At 44.5% G+C, this 18,354-nt stretch overlaps 1 protein-coding gene across 7 annotated transcripts in view; it reads right to left on the reverse strand.

Moving 5' to 3' along the window:
• CACNA2D3 (calcium voltage-gated channel auxiliary subunit alpha2delta 3) overlaps positions 1 to 18,354 on the reverse strand; it is a 390,026-nt gene that overhangs the window by 178,502 nt on the left and 193,170 nt on the right. For all 7 annotated transcript variants that reach the window (XM_085897494.1, XM_085897493.1, XM_085897491.1 and 4 more), the window contains one exon: positions 5,453 to 5,603. In XM_085897494.1, coding sequence (XP_085753620.1) covers positions 5,453 to 5,603 — 151 coding nt within the window. The remainder of the gene's footprint in view (positions 1 to 5,452; positions 5,604 to 18,354) is intronic.

The raw sequence follows: 18,354 nt of genomic DNA on the forward strand, positions 1-18,354 counted from the left end.
TGTAATTTTAATGCGCTCTATGGATCCTCCGGAACTCACGAATAGTACACGTTGTGTAGTCACTAAACTACGTGGTAATGTCATCGAAGTGGAGCTACTGCGGGACAGTCGAAGGGGAAAACCTAAATGATAATCAATGGATAAAAATGATATAATATATTGTTTAAAATATATTCATGCTATCTGTCTTTTACCATATGTTGCCAGTGACGCCCGTCCAAGACGGGCACCTTTACTAGTATATGTATATAGTCATGTCCAAGGGGGTTAAGTTAATTCCCACCCTTGACCCAGTTGTTGTGGATGGGGCATTAACACTAATCTAGACAGATCGCTGAATGGTTCTACCTTGGAGGCGAACATGTAATTCCAGGAGATTATAGCACGTGCGGGATGGAGGGCGGAAAAGGCGTGTACCAGATGGAAGCACAAGGGTTTATACTTGATCCCACGACAAATAGACAGACACAAGCAAATTTAATAAATAAAGGTTTAATGAACATAAATCAAATATTTATAATAGGAATAAATCAATGCGTGATAATAAAAACATGAGGTAAAGTAAAGCTAATTTTGAGACGTCCCCACACAGACTCAAATACAGACAAGGGGAAGATGAAATAAAGAAAATCCTTCCTTTATTCTGGCTCTTAGCTGTGTGTCCAAAGATGATCATTTTGGAGCTTGGCGATCGTCAATGCACGGGAAACCGCACCTAAAATGGCACCAAGTTGCTCTCTGGATGGGAAGCATACGTGAGGTAATTAGTGTGGCGCTATTCAACACCAGGCCCAGAATATGTGTGGCCCAGAAACCGCTGTGCAGCCTTCTTCTCATGGTCGAACTTGCCACACCATTCCTCTCTTAACACCGTGTCCACTCACAACAATGGCCTGCCTTCTTCCTCAGTGGTAGAATGGGATAACACCGAGTTATCGGTGAGAGACGTGCTCTTCTTCTCCAATCTCAATCTCTCTCTGTCTCTGTCTCTCTCTCTGTCTGTCCCTGTCTCTCTCTCTCTCTGTCTGTCTGTCCCTGTCTCTGTCTCTCTGTCTGTCCCTGTCTCTGTCTCTCTCCCTGTCTGTCCCTGTCTCTGTCTCTGTCTCTCTCTGTCTGTCCCTGTCTCTGTCTCTGTCTCTCTCCCTGTCTGTCCCTGTCTCTGTCTCTGTCTCTCTCTCTGTCTGTCTGTCCCTGTCTCTCTCTCTCTGTCTGTCTGTCCCTGTCTCTCTCTCTCTCTGTCTGTCTGTCCCTGTCTCTCTCTCTCTGTCTGTCTGTCCCTGTCTCTCTCTCTCTCTGTCTGTCTGTCCCTGTCTCTCTCTCTCTGTCTGTCTGTCCCTGTCCGTCTTCGTGTCTCCCTCTCCCTCTCTCTCTCCCCCTCTCTCTCTCCCCCTCTCTCTCCCCCTCTCTCTCCCCCTCTCTCTCCCCTCTCTCTCCCCCTCTCTCTCCCCCTCTCTCTCCCTCTCTCTCTCCCTCTCTCTCTCTCTCTCTCTCTCTCTCTCTCTCTCTCTCTCTCTCTCTCTCTCTCTCTCTCTCTCTCTCTCTCTCTCTCTCTCTCTCTCTCTCTCTCTCTCTCTCTCTCTCTCTCTCTCTCTCTCTCTCTCTCTCTCTCTCTCTCTCTCTCTCTCTCTCTCTCTCTCTCTCTCTCTCTCTCCTTAAAGCATACAACTTCATGATTCAGCGAACAGACAATGACCAGCGTCCTGTTCCAGCATGCGAGCAAATTCACACAGCACGAACAAATAGAATCGCACTGCTATATTGTCGTGCTGAGAGGAAAGCAAAAACGAGACCCTCTGTCTCAACCGCATTCCTCACACCAACTATCTGCTCTCCAATCATGCCCCCGTCTCACGTCACACCGACCAATGATCAACCTTGGGGGCGTGACTTGCCGGTCCGAAGCCGAGAAAGCGGGGTTTTTTGCCTGCTTGGAAATGTTTCGCTCTGTTGTTGTTGTTGTTGTTGTTGTTGTTATTGAAAACGTGGTTCTTATATTGCCGGTTTTGTCAATGCAAAAACGTGGGAAAAGATCACAGGGGGAAATCACATACTGAGAGAAATTAGCCTTAAACCCTACCTAATTAACACAGCACCACCTCCCATGTGGTGACACGAAACAATCTTAAGCTGACAGTTTTCCCAACTTAATTTACATCAAGATGTCGCCTCCTCGACAGCATGATAGGGGAGGGGAAAACATGAAATATTCAGCTATTTCAATGTAAGAGTGCCTGTGTGCTTTTATGAGCGGGTGAGGGTGAGGAGGAGAGAACAGAGTTGGGGATGGAGAGAGTGGGAGAGCAAAGATTGGACAGAATTGGGAGGGGTAGGTTGAGGCTTGGGGGGGGGGACTTTTTGTCAGGGTGGGGGGGGAGGAACTTGATGAGGGGTGGGTGGGGAGGGGATTTAATAAACCTTAGAGTTGGGAGGCAGAGGTTGATGACTTGGGGTTTGTGAGCTGGTGGTGGGGGGGGGGGGGTAGAATTGAAGACTTGAAGTCACATTTTACATTGCACAGATATTCTGCAGGTCACTGCAAGTATTCCACCAATTTGTAACAACTATAGGGCCACAATTAATTCATGAACACATTTTAATCATGAATAATGCTTTATAATAAATATCTGGTTTTGATTTTTTTTTTCCAGGTGCTGTGAAGGAATAAGCTTTGGAAAATTGAACCCAATCATCAAAACCAAAAATGGACAAATGGAGTGTGAAACACAGAGCAGTCATTGTGGATCTTTATGTTGCCAATCACTACTCAATTACAATTGCTCAAAGACAGTTTCGGACAATGTTTGGTTTGCGAACATGTCCCACATGGAATTCAAGATTGCACTATGTTCGAGCACACAGGACAACAGGCAGTGTAGCGGATGCAAAAAGGTCCGGGTGAAGAAATTTATTAAGAACTGAAGAAACAATTGAAAAGAGTGAGAAAAGCAGCTCTACAGAGCCCAAAGAAGTCGGCAAGAAGGAAGTCTCAAGAGCTCAGCATTAACAGGGAAACTATGCGTACAATTGTGAAGAAGGATCTTCGTCTATACCGCAACAAAATCCAACTGTCACAGCAGATGAAACAAGGAGATAATCCGCGATGAAATAAGTCGAATCTTTTCTTCAGCACTTCAGCATGTAATGGCATATGTTTCAACGGAAGTAAACTGATATCAGTCATTTTCAAGAAATGAGGAAGTGGGAATGTCACCAATGTTTCCATACTATGTTCTTTTAAATATCTGGTATCCCTAAGTTATCCAATTTAAATGAAACAATTTATCAACAACAAAAAAATGTGTTCATGAATGAATTGTCACCCTGTATTATGTAAGCGATTAATTTGCTGGCATATATGCCTCGTGGAGTTACCTCCCATATGTCACATCCGGAATGTTCAGAATGCTGGGCCCGCCATTTTATCTTTCTTGAAAGCGAGGACATGGTCTTCGTCAGAAAAAGGGGAGATTTAACCGAAGTTGGCTGATGTGAGCTTTGGCCGGATCGATCAGCATTCTCATTTTGCTCTGTACCACGGTCAGACAGTCTAAGGCTCCTTTTGAAACGGCGAGATGCTTTATGATTATTATCGTCATTGATGCGACTCAACAAATCTGGTTGTGTCTTCGACTTTGCAGTTTTATTAAATTGCAAACAGAACTTAAAATTACATGATTTACGTGATCCATGTGAGTAAAAGCTGTTAGATTTGGTTGTGGGATCTAGTCACCCGTGTTGGTTTGTTACCATTAATTAATCAAACAATCCTCTTAGGCTTTATTTAAATATATTTGTAGTTACATACTCGATGTATTTATTGTAAACATTGAAGCAACCTTCTTTTGTTTGAGGTAATCATTGCGATATTGCTGGAAATTGCTGTAATCGGTGTTAAAGCCTCATTCCATCAATTCACAATTTCAATGCATCAACTGTAACTGATAGGGATGGTTATGAGACGTGTGTTGGTCCCCATGGGTCTGGAACTGTGAACCAGAATAGCACGAAGTTCCTTGACTTTGCAGGAAGTCGTGGACTTAGTGTGGCTGGTCCATGGTTCTACCATCACAATCCCTCAACAAAAGTGAAATGTCAAAATATGTCGTGATGGTAATCTACAAGAGGATTGTGGTGTCGTATTGTGGCATTATAATATTGTGTCATTCCTCGCTTATTTGGTTGTTTTTTGAGATTTCATATGTATGTGTATATACAGTATATGTATGTGTATATACAGTATATGTATGTGTATCCATCCTCCCCTCAATACGGTGCAGTCATCCTGTCCCCTTTGCAGAAAGGCATCCCCAAAGAATGATGTTTCCACCTCCATGCTTCACGGTTGGGATGGTGTTCTTGGGGTTGTACTCATCCTTCTTCTTCCTCCAAACACGGCGAGTGGAGTTTAAACCAAAAAGCTCTATTTTTGTCTCATCAGACCACATGACCTTCTCCCATTCCTCCTCTGGATCATCCAGATGGTCATTGGCAAACTTCAGACGAGCCTGGACATGCGCTGGCTTGAGCAGAGGGACCTTGCGTGCGCTGCAGGATTTTAATCCATGACGGCGTAGTGTGTTACTTATGGTTTTCTTTGATACTGTGGTCCCAGCTCTCTTCAGGTCATTGACCAGGTCCTGCTGTGTAGTTCTGGGCCGATCCCTCACCTCTCATGATCATTGAGGCTCCATGAGGTGAGATCTTGCATGGAGCCCCAGACCGAGGGAGATTGACTGTTTTCTTGAACTTCTTCCATTTTCTAATAATTGCGCCAACAGTTGTTGCCTTCTCATCAAGCTGCTTGCCGATTGTCCTGTAGCCCATCCCAGCCTTGTGCAAGTCTACAATTCTGTCCCTGATGTCCTTAGACAGCTCTCTGGTCTTGCCCATTGTGGAAAGGTTGGAGGCTGATTGATTGAGTGTGGACAGCTGTCTTTTATGCAGATAAGAAGTTCAAACAGGTGCAGTTAATACAGGTAATGAGTGGAGAATGGGAGGGCTTCTTCAAGACAAAACTAACAGGTCTGTGAGAGCCAGAATTCTTACTGGTTGGTAGGTGATCAAATACTTATTTCATGCAATAAAATGCAAATTAATTATTTTAAAATCATACAATGTGATTTTCAGAATTTTTGTTTTAGATTCCGTCTTTCACAGTTGAAGTGTACCTACGATAAAAATTACAGACCTCTTCGTGCTTTGTCAGTGGGAAAACCTGCAAAATCGGCAGTGTATCAAATACTTGTTCTCCCCACTGTATATATGATTTATCGTTTGAATGCCAATGTTCGAGATGAAGAAGTCATAAATAAAAGAAAAAAAGATGAAGAAGAATCATTCTTTTTTTCTTCTTAATGTATATCTATATGAGAACTTTGCACCTTTAAGCATTAAAACTCTGAAAACTCTGAAGAGCCTTCTGCAAGACTTTCATTGAACAATGAATACCTACCGCAATTATGTTGAAGAAGTCATTGTCTCCGAGTGTGTCCAGGATTGAGGTGACCATCCGTTTTGCGATCGTCATGCGGAGACCCTTCATACTGCCACTCACATCAACAAGCAGGATCACATCCTTGGCCGAAGTGGAGGCCTGAATGTACCTGCCACCAACATGCTTTCTCATCATACACATTTAACACATATGACAAACCTATAACAGAATGGGGGTAATGTGGACTCTTTTGGGGCTTTCCGTCTACAAACCTGGGTGGTTTAAGCTGAAGTTGTCAATGTTTTATCATGAAACAACATAGAATATTATGATAGAAACCAAATATATTTCCTTTACATGGTTTTTTTTACATCAACAAGAAAACCTTGGAATCTACTTTCTCCAAGGGTTCATTATTAGACCGTTCTCCCCTACGTACAGTGCCATGTTTTACAAAAATGTATTATGAGATTCTCATAAGATTTATATTAGGTCTTTAAGGAAATCATAGGAAATTTTTTTGTTGAGGATTCAATCGTAAATACAAGGCAATAGCAACATCCTAATTATTATCTGCATAAGAGACCATCTGTCTCTCCTGTGTGCATATAAGGTGGGAAAGGGAGGGGAGGGTGGCCATATTTTGAATTAAAATTGAGAAAAATAAAACAATAAAGAACGAGAGAGTTCATCGAACACCTTACCCCATACAGTGTTTAAGTATACAATTCAATTGAAATAAAATAATGATTTTAAAGGTCATACAAAAAATCCGGAAGTTTAGTCTGGGGGTGGTACACAGGAGAAGGAGAAGGAGAAGGAGAATGATATGGGGGTGGTAATAGATATGGGAGGTAAGCAGGCAGCACAGTGCCAAGCAGCTATAGAAAGAACAAATAGGGGTTTAGGCTGTATTCAGAGGGGGATCAATTACAAATCAAAAGAGGTGGTGTTAACATTGTACAGGAATTTAGTGAGGGCCACATCTAGAATATTGTGTGCAGTTTTGGTCACCACTGTTCCGGAAGGACATAGATGCCATAGGGAGGGTTCAGCGCAGGGCTACCAGATTGATTCCGGGCCTAGCTAGACTCAGCTATGAGGAGTGGCTGAAGGAGATAGGGCTTTATACATGATAAAGAAGGCAGTTACGAGGAGATATGATAGAGATGTTTAAGATAATGAAAGGTATCGATAAAATAAGTGTAGATTAATTATTCAACAGAGTAGACAGTGATAGAACCAGGGGCCATAGCCTGAGAGTCAATAAGAGGAGAGTTAAGACAGTAGTAAGGCAGGGGACTTTCACTCAGATCGTAGTTAATGCATGGAATGGTCTCCCTGGAAAGGGAGTGGCAGCAGAAACAGTAGATAAGTTTAAATTAGAATTAGATAGGTACCTGGAAGTTATGGATATAGAGGGGTATGGGGATGTTGATCAGACTTTTAGGTAGTTTGAGCATTGATGGGTGATTGTGTACGGAGTGTTGTTGGTGAGGACCTTGTGAAGGGGGGTTTGTGTGGTTGATATTGTGTGTGTTTTAACCAAGCTCATGCCCCCTCCCCTGAGGTGAAGAAAAGGAGAAAAAAAATACAAAAACTACAAAAAAAAAACAAATTAAACAAACAAAAATATTATTTCATTCATTTAAAGCATATTTTTGCATTTTCTTCCTTGGATCTTGTGTAGTGTGGTATGGGTTGGTGTGGTAATCACGCAGGTATGATGGGCAGAATGGACTCCACCAGTGTTGGATTTCCTTGTTATTCCTTGTTCGTGCTGTTGATACACTCTTGTATACCACCTACACATGTCTAAGTACTGGAGGTTTTTGGAAGCATTACGAAGGCGATTTGTGTTCTCCGGTGTTTGTGTATACGAGTGCATGCCCGTAGGTGCGTGCCAGTACGTGCAAACAAAAACAAAAACTTTCAAACCACGTGCCAGAAACAACAACCACACAGGCCGTTCCTTCGCTCTCGTAAACGACACACACACACACACACACACACACACACACACACACACACACACACACACACACACACACACACACACTGCTGGAATTAGAGATGACACGCACACACACACACACACACACACACACACACACACACACACACACACACACACACACACACACACTGCTGGAATTATAGATGACACGCACGCACACACACACACACACACATTGCTGGAATTATAGATAGATGAAATGAGGTCAATGAGATGACAAATGAAGGGGTTGAATGGAGACTGCAGAGCAATGAGTAAGGAAACCCGTCGTTGTGAATCGTTTTTACCACCAAATCGAGATGTATTTCATTGACAAGCGCCAAGCATGTCGAGTGGAGCTGAATTCTTTAACACTTCCAAACACCGTTTTGACAATTGGAAACAAAAAAAAAGTTGTGCACTTTTTTTGATAAATTATTTTCGGAACAATTTTTCTTCAATAAATGAAATAATAATTGTCTCCATGTACACACCTATATCTCGTTAGCCTCTCTTCATAAACAACATTGCTGAGGAACCGGCGCTTCTTCTTTGTTTCCTCGTCCAGGCCAAGAATGCGGAGGCTGCTGGATCTGCCAACGTTTTGATAAATTATTAGTTTTAATGGCCAATTATTCAATTAGCGCCAACGTATTTTGCGTTTTCGCAATGTCGTCGCAAGGAAAAACACAAAGAGAAGAGAAGAGAGAGAAAAAAAACGTTCATGCAAAAAAAAATAATTTACTTCCTGGTTCGGAGCATACCAGCTCACTCTGACGTTACCGAAATTTATGCACCGTCTAATATGAAAACGATCATAACTTGGGAAATTGTGTTTATCTATAAATGCGCATAAGAAATCGAGAAATTATTAGAATACACGAAGTCATCACTCTCCGGAAGTCCGTACGTTGTAACCCTTAATGGGGAACGTGGCTGAGGTTCTCTTCCCCATCGGCCACGCCTACGCAGCAACATGTCTTGTCATTGGTTGGTAAATAAATGGCCATAACTTGGGAAGCACTTGTCCGATTAATATGAAACCTTGAAAAGGCACATCCTCAGGTCCCCAGCAATATATCTGGCAAGTTTCAATTAGATCGGACGAGTGGTTGTCGAGAAACAGCGGTCACAGGCACACACACACAAACACACACACACACACACACACACACACACACACACACACACACACACACACATTGCTGGAATTATAGATAGATAATTAAATAGAAATAAACTAAAGATTGTAAAGGTCGCATTAAAAATAAAATTACGGAAATTTATCGCTGTTGACGCAGCGTCTATTGCACCACCTTATTTAACACGTTAAATTAGTTATTTGTGTCTGTTGTTTGTGTCCTTTATAAGAGTGAGTTTCCTGTTTGGAATGATTTTCAATTTTGTTTGACTGCCAGGCAGACAGACAGACAGACTAAAAAATATATCTCACTCCTCTCTGCGTTTTGTGAGATCGGGACAAATTCAGAGCCAAAGTTTCACCAAACGCAGAAGTTTGTTTTCCAATTAATGTTCAAAATATAACATTCAGTTGAAATGAAGTTGTTAATCATAAATTGACATTTGTGAAAAGACAGACGGACAGACAGACAAGTGAAGCAATTGCTTAACCCTGCTTTTTGCTTTGCGTGCGTGGGGTAATGATGGAGGAAAAAAGCATGGTGGAGGAGTATGGAGAGAACACAAAGAAGGAATTAGCAAGAGATAGGAGTAAGGGGAGGAGATAGAAGAGACATGTATGAAGCATATGTGAAATAAGGAGAGGTCAGAATCCCCCGTTTGCATATGTAACAAGAAAGAGAAATCAGAGATTGCAGACCCTTGCCAAGACTTGTTTTGTGTGGTGTATTTTGTGGGGCAAATAAATGAAAGGATGTACTAAATGAAAGGTCTTTGCAAATGAAAAGTCCAAATGGTCTTGTTGTAAATGTGTAAAGGTCAAATGGATGGGATATATAGGGTCTTGGTGTCTAAATGGTCTTCGGGGTCTCAAAAGGTCTCAGTTGTCTTAAAATGTCTAAGGGGTCTAAAGGGTCTTCGGGGTCTTTTGGATCTTCAGGGTCTTTTTGGTTCTCTGGGTCATTGGGTCTTTTGGGTCCTCTTGGTCTTATGGGTCCTCTTGGTTCTCGAGATATTTTGGGTCCTCAGGGTCTTATGGGTCCTTGGAGTCCTCTGGATTTTTTGCATCTTTTCGGTCCTCAGGGTATTTTGGATCCACTGGGTGTTATGAGTCATTTGGGACTTTTGGGTCCTCAGGGTCTTCACGATCCTTCAGGTCTTTGTGGTCTTTATGGTTCTCAGGGTTGTAAAGGTTCTCACGGGTCTTAGGGGTCTTAAAGGATTCTAAAGGGTGGCTCTCATGTAATTAAAATACATACTCACGTTCAGTACAGACAAACAAACAAACAACCAAACGGACCCAAATACAATACCCTCTCCTCTGGCGAGGGTAATAAATGTCCCTCATGCCAAGGTATAACATCGGGCTGGGTCACCAGTTTCCCTGATCTAAGTATTGACATGTCACACAACTTTGCCTAGACCTATTGCTGCAGCAAAACTATATAAAGTGTCCTATATTTTGAGCAATCTAACCTGGCAAATAACTAAATGCCATTCAACATCAAACTGATCAGGAGAGTCCCAAGAAATAGGAAAATGCTTGATTCCAATCAGAAAAAATCAGAATGATGCCTTTTCTTAGCGGTTCATAATGGTTCTTATCTTACCCGTCTTAATGGTTCATAATGGTTCGAAGGGAATATAATACAAACAATGCCGAGAGGTCGATTTCAAACCCAGAGGAAAACTGTGCAGAAGTCATGGAGCAGGATTCAACAAGTCGGCAGCTCTCTGGTGCAATCCGGCAAAACCATCGCTCCCCTCAAAGCCCTCCTTGCTTTTGAGAAAGAATTGTTCATAGCTCCGGCAGACTCAGTTCTGCACAATCAGAGACCGATTTCAGGTGCTCTTCCTTCCAATCTCAGGTGCTCTCCTCCAGCATTATTGTTACTCTGTCAGCTTTTATTTCTCTCTCTCAAAAGCAGCTGCAATGGCAGAGAGTCGAGTCGTCAGCAAAGAGATAAAGAGGATTTTCCAGAGAGTCAGTGAGATCATTGATGAAGATTAGAAATATGATGGGGCCCAGAACACTGCCTTGAGGTACTCCAGTCTTGACAGGGTGAGGAGAAGAAAGGATTCTGTTCAGAGCCACATGTTCGCTCGAAAGTGGAGGAAGTCAGTAATCCAAGAGTGGAGTTGGCCTTGGATTCCATTGGCGAACAGTTTGGAGAGCAGCGCAGGATGTCAGACTGTATCAGAAGCTCGAGACATGTACAGATAGATGGCCCTGATCTCATGCCTGATAATAAGGGCCTCCACCATTGTTGGAGGAGTAGAAGCAGCATGTCCAAGGCAGAGTGACCAGGTCTGAATCAGAATTCATGATCTGAGATGACGCTGTTGGAGAAAAGGAATGATTTTATGTCAACTGCAATGATGGATTCCATGACCTTGCTGATGATTGGAAATAAGCTAATTAGTCTCTAATTGAGGAGATCCGTTTTTGCACCTTTTTATGTAATGCTGAAATGTTGGCTGATTTCCAAGCAAGTGGAAGGTGACCTTTGGTAAATGACAAGGTGAAAAGGGCAGAGAGAGGAAGCGCAAGAGCGGCAAAGCAGGTTTTTTAAGACACGTGAGCTGATGCCATCCAGTCCAGTTGCAGAGTCGGAGCCTGAGGGTGCCAGTAACATTTCCCCCTTTTCAGGTGCAAAAGACACAGAATCCAGGGGCAACTGAGAACAACTGAAAAGGATGGGATCAGAGAGGGAGGGGTTAGGGACCAATATTTTGAAGCAAACACAGAATTGAGGGATTCAGCCTTCTCACCAGCAGAGTCAGCTGTGGTGCCATTTGAAATGAGGGAAGGGATGGAAGGAGAGCATACTGAAGAGAATGACGACAAGGTACCACAAGGTTTTTGAGGAGGGAGACAAGTTTGAAAGTGAATTAATGAGATTGGACAGATGTTGTTTAATGGCTCTCCTGAGAGTAGACACGCACTTGTTTTTTTAATTTTTATTTTTGTATAAAATGGCGAGGCTCATATGAGAGCTAACACACACAATGCACAATAAGGGGAGCAGGAGACAAAAGGGGTGGCAGAGGGAAGGACAAAACAGTGAGGAACAGAGACATGAGGAGATCTGTGGAAGGGAGAGGGATGGAGCGGGGAACACGGGGTATACAACATGGACACCACAGGGACTTTTGGGAAGGACAGCAGGGAATTTGAAGGAGTTGCGTTTGAGGTGGATTAGCGGGGGTAGAAAGGATCATGGCTTTGGATGGGGGAAGATGAGAGATGGTGGTGAACAGCTGTTTTGAAGACCTGTAGGGAAGAGTGGGATTAAAGAGAATGTGGGAGTTTGTTCCAAAGGTGGGAAAAAGAGGAATGAAAGAATGAAGGTGAGCAGTGATTTGTGATTTTGGTAGTTTTACCATGAAGGGGTTGTTGGCAGACCTTGAGCCCCCTGCAGAAATATGGGGGGGAGGGGGAGACATATTGCAGACAGTGCAGTGGGGGAGGCCGGAGAGGAGATGGGAGATGACAGAAAGACCACCGACCTACCTGTGGTGAGAGAGTGAGAGACCCAAAGTCTCAGCCTCATCATGAGAGATACCAATGATCCTAAATGTCTTGGTTTCCACAGTGTGAAGCCAAGAAGGGTGAGAGGCAGGAGCACCAGCCCAGAGGGGAGAGCAGTACTCCATCGGGCTGTAGATGAAAGCTTTGTACATAGTCAGGAGCTCAAGTGTGCCAAGGAAGGACTTTGCACGACAGAGGATGTCCAGTCGGCAACTGGCTTTGGAGGCCAGCTTAGAAATGTGGCTTTCCCAGGAAAGATCATGGCAGAGAGTGAGACCCAGAAACTTGAATGAAGGACTTCTTCCAGAGGATTGTTAAGAAAGGAGACGGGGGGGGGGGGGGGTCCAGATGGTCCTTTCCGAGAGACATAGTGAGAGTGTGAGATTTGTACGGATTGAAAGACATGATCCAAGTGTTGGACCAGCTTGTGATTTTATCCAGATCTGCAGAGAGTGAAAAAGCCGCTGCTTGCCGATCTGAGGGATGACAGATGGTACGGCAGAGGGTGGAGTCATCAGCAAAGATAAAGAGGATTTTCCAGAGAGTCGGAGCTGTTAGGGCTTTTTGGAATGATCTGAGGTTATCTGTGGTCGGATTTGCCTTCCAGGAGGAGAATGCAAATTGTTTTAAAGCGACAGCCTCACCACAGGATTCAGAGAACCAAGAGCAGGAGGATGGGTAAGATAATTGAAGACGAGATGGAATTAATCTGTACATAAGAGAGCAGTTTTCTGTGGAAGAATAACCAGGCTGAATTAATGTCAGCGTTGATGGATATACGTAGGATACCAGTCCTGAAGTGTACAAAAAAAAATTACATTTGGCAAAGCGAAACCGTGGGTGGCAGTTGGCTACCTGATGGAGCGAATTGATGGGGTACAACGTCCTGTCAATTTATTACATAAGCACTATGTTGAATCAATGAAGAAAAAAACAACCAGGCAGGTTTGAAACAGTTTTACCAAGTAAAGCATGTATTTACAAACACATATCAATAATTTATAGGCAGGTGAAGACACACAAGAAAGCTAATTACCCTGAGCACGGAAAATATCTCATTACACAATCTTACTTACGCTAGAACTTAAGACAGCTGTGCCACAATCATCCAGGAAAAATAGAGAGGAAGAAAAAAGAAGAAAGAAAAAAAAAAAGGTTGGGGCTTTGTGTCGGCCTCTTGCTCAACCGATGTGGATAGGCGGGCCTGCATCGGTCCAAGGTGCAGAGAAGCGAAGGAAGGGGATGCGGTGGTGTGTGGGTGCGGTGTGTCAATGCGGCATGTTGGGAGTACAGTATATCGTGCACTGCCGTCTGCCCCTGGAGCGTTTTGTTCAGCACAACTGGTCTCGCCTTTGCGCATCTCGTCCTGGCAATAACTCGTGTGGGCAGCAACTCTTTCCGTTCTGAGTCTCTGTATATCAGACAGCTCACAGACAGCTCATACGGGCAATAAGGAGGGCAGGTAGAAAAGCAGCTTGGAAGGCAGGCATTTTGGGTTCATGCCGGTCCTTGGCACATCAGACAGTTATGGTTCTTGGTGGGCACCGCACCTGCTTATATAGGGTTTCGAGCGAGATGTAGCAAAGGATGGTAGTTGCTCGCTCATGTTGTGTCTTCATTGGCCCACATGCACCATCGTTAACTGGACAGATCCGTCCAATCACCACACGGCGTTGCAGGTATAGGTTATGCAGTGCATTTCTGCCATGTGATTTGCAAGTGGCCCTTTAGTTGTTCCCTGCCAGCAGCGCAGAATTGACTTTGATTGTGGTGTTTTATGGCATAATGTGTGTATGGTTTGCATTGGGGGGAGGTGCAAGGGGAAGAAGGATGGGAAAGAGTATTTGAATGGATCGAGGATGGAAGGGATTGAAATGGATGAAATGAAGAGGAGGACTTAAGCCAGGATGGTGGTTTGAGTGGAAACGGCTGAAGGTTTTTGAGGGAAGTTCAGGTAAAATAGGTTCGAGAGCGAAGGGTGAAGAATTGGAATGGAAGGATGGATGGATGGATTAATGGAAATTGTGAAATCGCAGAGAGGGAAAGAGCCTTCTAAACCCACACAGCACATCTTCCCCCATCCTATCCCCTGTTACAAAGGGATGGGACCTGACGAGGCACACTTACTCATGAAGTATCGATCTGAGGGATTTTCTGTTCAATGCAACTCACCAGGATCCTTTTGCCAGAACCACAACAATATTGTTACGGCTGTGGAAATTCGCATTACACCATAAAGGGCCCTCAGGTGAGATATCTTCATAGGAACATGTGTAGTTAGCCCAAACCCGTTGTATAGAGGGAATTTATGTGATCCATCCGGGCTGCGACACTTTGAGTTAGGCGTTTTTCTTTTTCTATCTTTTATTTCAAACAAACAGCATCTCAACAACCATGCCATCCCCACCACAGCGCCAACCACACTCAACAACCACGCCACCGCCACCATCTACGCTACCACATCTTCGCCACTACGTCCGCTTCCGAACGGCAAACAAGGACGCCAAGGAAGGAGCTGCGAGGACGCGCAGGTTTTCCCGCCTGTTTTTCCCGCCATTTTTCCCCGCGCTTGGTGTGAAGGAAGGGGGGAGGGCAGCTCGCCGCCGATTGGTGGATGACCAGCGTGAGGCGGTCGGGGAGAGAGAACGCCCCTCTTCGAGAACCCTCTCGAAGGAGGGTGGAGCCGAAAACGGGGGCGGAGTGAAGGGCGGAGCCCCGGGCTATAAAAGTCGGACACGGGCGGAGCGCTTTTTCTCTTGCTCTCTTCGTCTTTTTCTCTCTCTTCCGGCTCGCTCTTCCTCTTCGTCTCCTCTTCGTGGTAGCCGCTGGCCTGGTCTTCTGTGGTGCGGTCCTGAGACCCCGCTGGCGGGATGGAGCGTCTGCCATTCCCCAAACCACGACCTCGAGCAACAACGGATCTTGTGTATGGATCTTGTGGCGCCGTGTCTCGTAAAGTAGAACCGTTTAAGTGTTGCCGTGTGTACGCGTATTCGGTTGTAGCTCTGCATTGTTACTTTGTTTTGGCTGTCATATGTGCATTTTGATTATGGTATGGCTGTATATCTGTGCTTTGTGTCTGTGGCTATGAATAAAATGCTTGCTTGTTGAACTGTTCCCGCTCTGCTTCGTCTCTTTTCCTTTTTTATTGACCCTCCATCTTGCATCACGTAAGGGGTTCGTAGTGGGTGCAACATCCCGGTAATTAATCTGAACTGTCCATGTCGACGATAACACCGCTCGGTTATCCCGATACTACGGAACGGGCCGCCCAAGCGGCTCGTGTCCGGAGTCGACCTGCGGCGAGGTAAGATCGCCCGGTTTACCATCCGCGTGGGTACTTAGGTAGGTCGAGTTTGGCGAACAACCCTATCCTACGCGGGTGGCCGATTGGCACGATTGTGGTGAGGTCGAAAGGCCCACCCGTGACTAGCTCCCGGCGTTGGTCCGAGAGGGTCACGACAGAATTGTCCGTCGGGTGGGCGACGTTCCGCGATTCGAGTTACGTGGCCGTTCGCATGCCGGCGGGCGCGAATTCGCAACAATATATTAGGCAGTTTCATGCCCCTTCCTAAAACCTGGAAATTAATTGACATAACATCCTACCTGTAAAGCACCACAATGAATTTACAGTCAGACCATAAATCCAATTCAGATGAGAACAGCTAATGGGCAAGTACAGTACACAAACCCTTAACCTACCAGCCCTATCATCACGTTCCAATTACAGCATTTTTGGGTGGAGTGTGATGATGTTAAAAGGAAAGTATGACATTTTCTTTTACCTTTTTGACTAATGAAAGGCCCTGAGGTATGCTTTAGAAGCACGTTACACAATACGTCACTTGCACCTGCAGCTTGGAGTGGTAACAATAGAAACTATAACAGCACTGAGTGGAGCCCATACCTCCGCCAGGCTGAACAGTTTACTTTTTGTATCCCACTGACAGGCCAGATCTGGATCCGGACCAGAACCAAAATCTTTAAAAAACCAGAAGCAAAAAAAATGGCTTGTCCTTGTCACCTAATCAACTCATCCAACTAATTTTGTCATAACTCGTCCATGACTTTTTGAGATATCGTTTTTGGCCCCATCTCTGGTGAAAAATCATTGTAAAAATCAAGCCTGGCATTGGCTTTGCACTTAGGGTGGCTGGCTTGATATCTTAGGGTCCTGAGTTTGAGCTCCTTTTGGCTTTTGAATTAACTCCAGGTTAGGTTGATTCCACCTGTCATCCTTCTGAGGTCAGTGAAATGAGCACCAGTGTGCTGGTAATAGGGGCCAGTGCACTGGTGCTCATTTCACCAGCGGCAGAGCTGTAACCTCAACCAATGATGCGACCAGCGGCCACAAACGGCACACGAAGAAGAGAAGAAGACTAAAAATAAAAATATTTCTTGTATCCAGATCCAGACTCGAATCTTCACCAAAATCAAATCAATTATTCTTCTTTATGTTTTCACCCCTGTACCTCACAAAGTTACGGATGGACTCGGATGAAACTTGGTGGAGGGGTTTGGTGTGCAATAATGCCGAATTGATGAGATTTTGGTGAAGATCTGGATCCAGATGATACAAATATTCTTAAGTGATTCCTCATCGAGAGATAGGACCAAAAACGATATATAGTACGATATCTCAAAAAGTTGTGCACGGATTCGGATGAAACTTGGTGGACAGCTTGGGTGTGTGACATTGGTTAAGATCCGGATGCAGATCTGGCCTATCATTGCGAGATAAAACATAAACTGTTCAACCTGGCTGTGCCCTAACAAGAGCCGTTCTCGTTGACCTTGCATTGATACTACAGTAGCTATCTTCCATATTTTGAGTTCCAACCATTTGACACCATCTCCATTGGCCTCAGAGGAACTCCTATCCAGTTGCAGAGGTTTTTCAGCACTGCCTCACACATGCTTCAGTATCAGCTTGCCAGGCTGACCTTACTTCCTCCTTCTCTATTCCCTGATCACCACCTGAACTACTGGATTTTCACCATGCTTGTGAAATATATATATATATATATATATATATATATATATATATATATATATATATATATATATATATATATATATATATATACACATGTATAACTTTATTCCACAGGTACTGGCAGCACAACACCCCATGATCCAGTGAATCCATGACTCCCCAGGCCCAATCCCAGACATCTGTTGACCTCTGGCTCACAGCCAGCAGAGATATGAATATCATTGACAAGGAAAGTGAATCTCTCTGTGACCTCAACATGCTCACCACAAACAGGTGCAGACAAGATAGCAGTATCCATGATGTCATTGAAAGCCTGGATCTTAGTTTTGACCCAGGAAACCCGTAATCCCAGCGGCTCCAAACTCCTCATTCAGCACCTTGAGGGCCCCGAAAAGGATATCTGGAGTCTCTACAAAGATGACTAAATCATCTGCGAAATTAAGGTCAGAGATCTTGACATTCCCAAACGATGCACCGCAACTTGATCTCTCCAACATCCTCCCGAGAATCCAGTCCATACAAGTGCTGAAAAGTGTGGGGGCCAGTACACACCCCTGACAAACTCCAGTAACAACTGGAAATAAATCAGAGATGGTCTCACCACATCTCACAGTACTCTCAGTACCAGAGTGTAGTTCAGATGTCAGATTGATCAGTTTTGGTGACACCACACAAAGACCAAGAATCCTCCAGAGAGAATCCAGATTCACCGAATCAAACACTTTACAAAGATCAACATAGGTTGAAAGCAGTCCCTGCCGATACTCTCATTTGGGTTTGGTGAGGATGCCGAGAACAAGGATATGGTCAATCATTGACCTCTTTGGTGGAAAGCCTGACTGCTCTGGATTCTGGTGCTCAAGCAGATGGTGGCGAACCCTATCAATAATTATCCGAGCAAAGACTTTGCCTGGCACTGAGAGCAGTGTCACCCCTCAGTAGTTGTTGCAGTCCTGGCAATCACCCTTCCCTTTCCAGAGAGGGACAACAAGGCCCCTCTTCCAGTCAATTGGGATGATGCCTGTGTTCCAGTCAGAGCACAGAACTGCATGCAACAACATGAGTACAGCATTTCCACCAGCCTTGAGAAGTTCAGCATGGATGTCAGATCCCAGGAGCTTTACCCCATTTCAACCAGTTCACCACAGCCTGTGATTCCACCAATGAAGGTGGATCACAGTTTAATGGAGGGTCAGCAATAGGGATAGTAACACCCCTAACATCCAACTCAACGGCTGGTCTGTCAGCCTGGTACAGCT

The sequence above is a fragment of the Eptatretus burgeri genome, chromosome 10, assembly GCF_056783735.1.
Source record: "Eptatretus burgeri isolate ZD-2024b chromosome 10, Ebu_testis_v1, whole genome shotgun sequence".
Classification (NCBI taxonomy): Eukaryota; Metazoa; Chordata; class Myxini; order Myxiniformes; family Myxinidae; genus Eptatretus; species Eptatretus burgeri.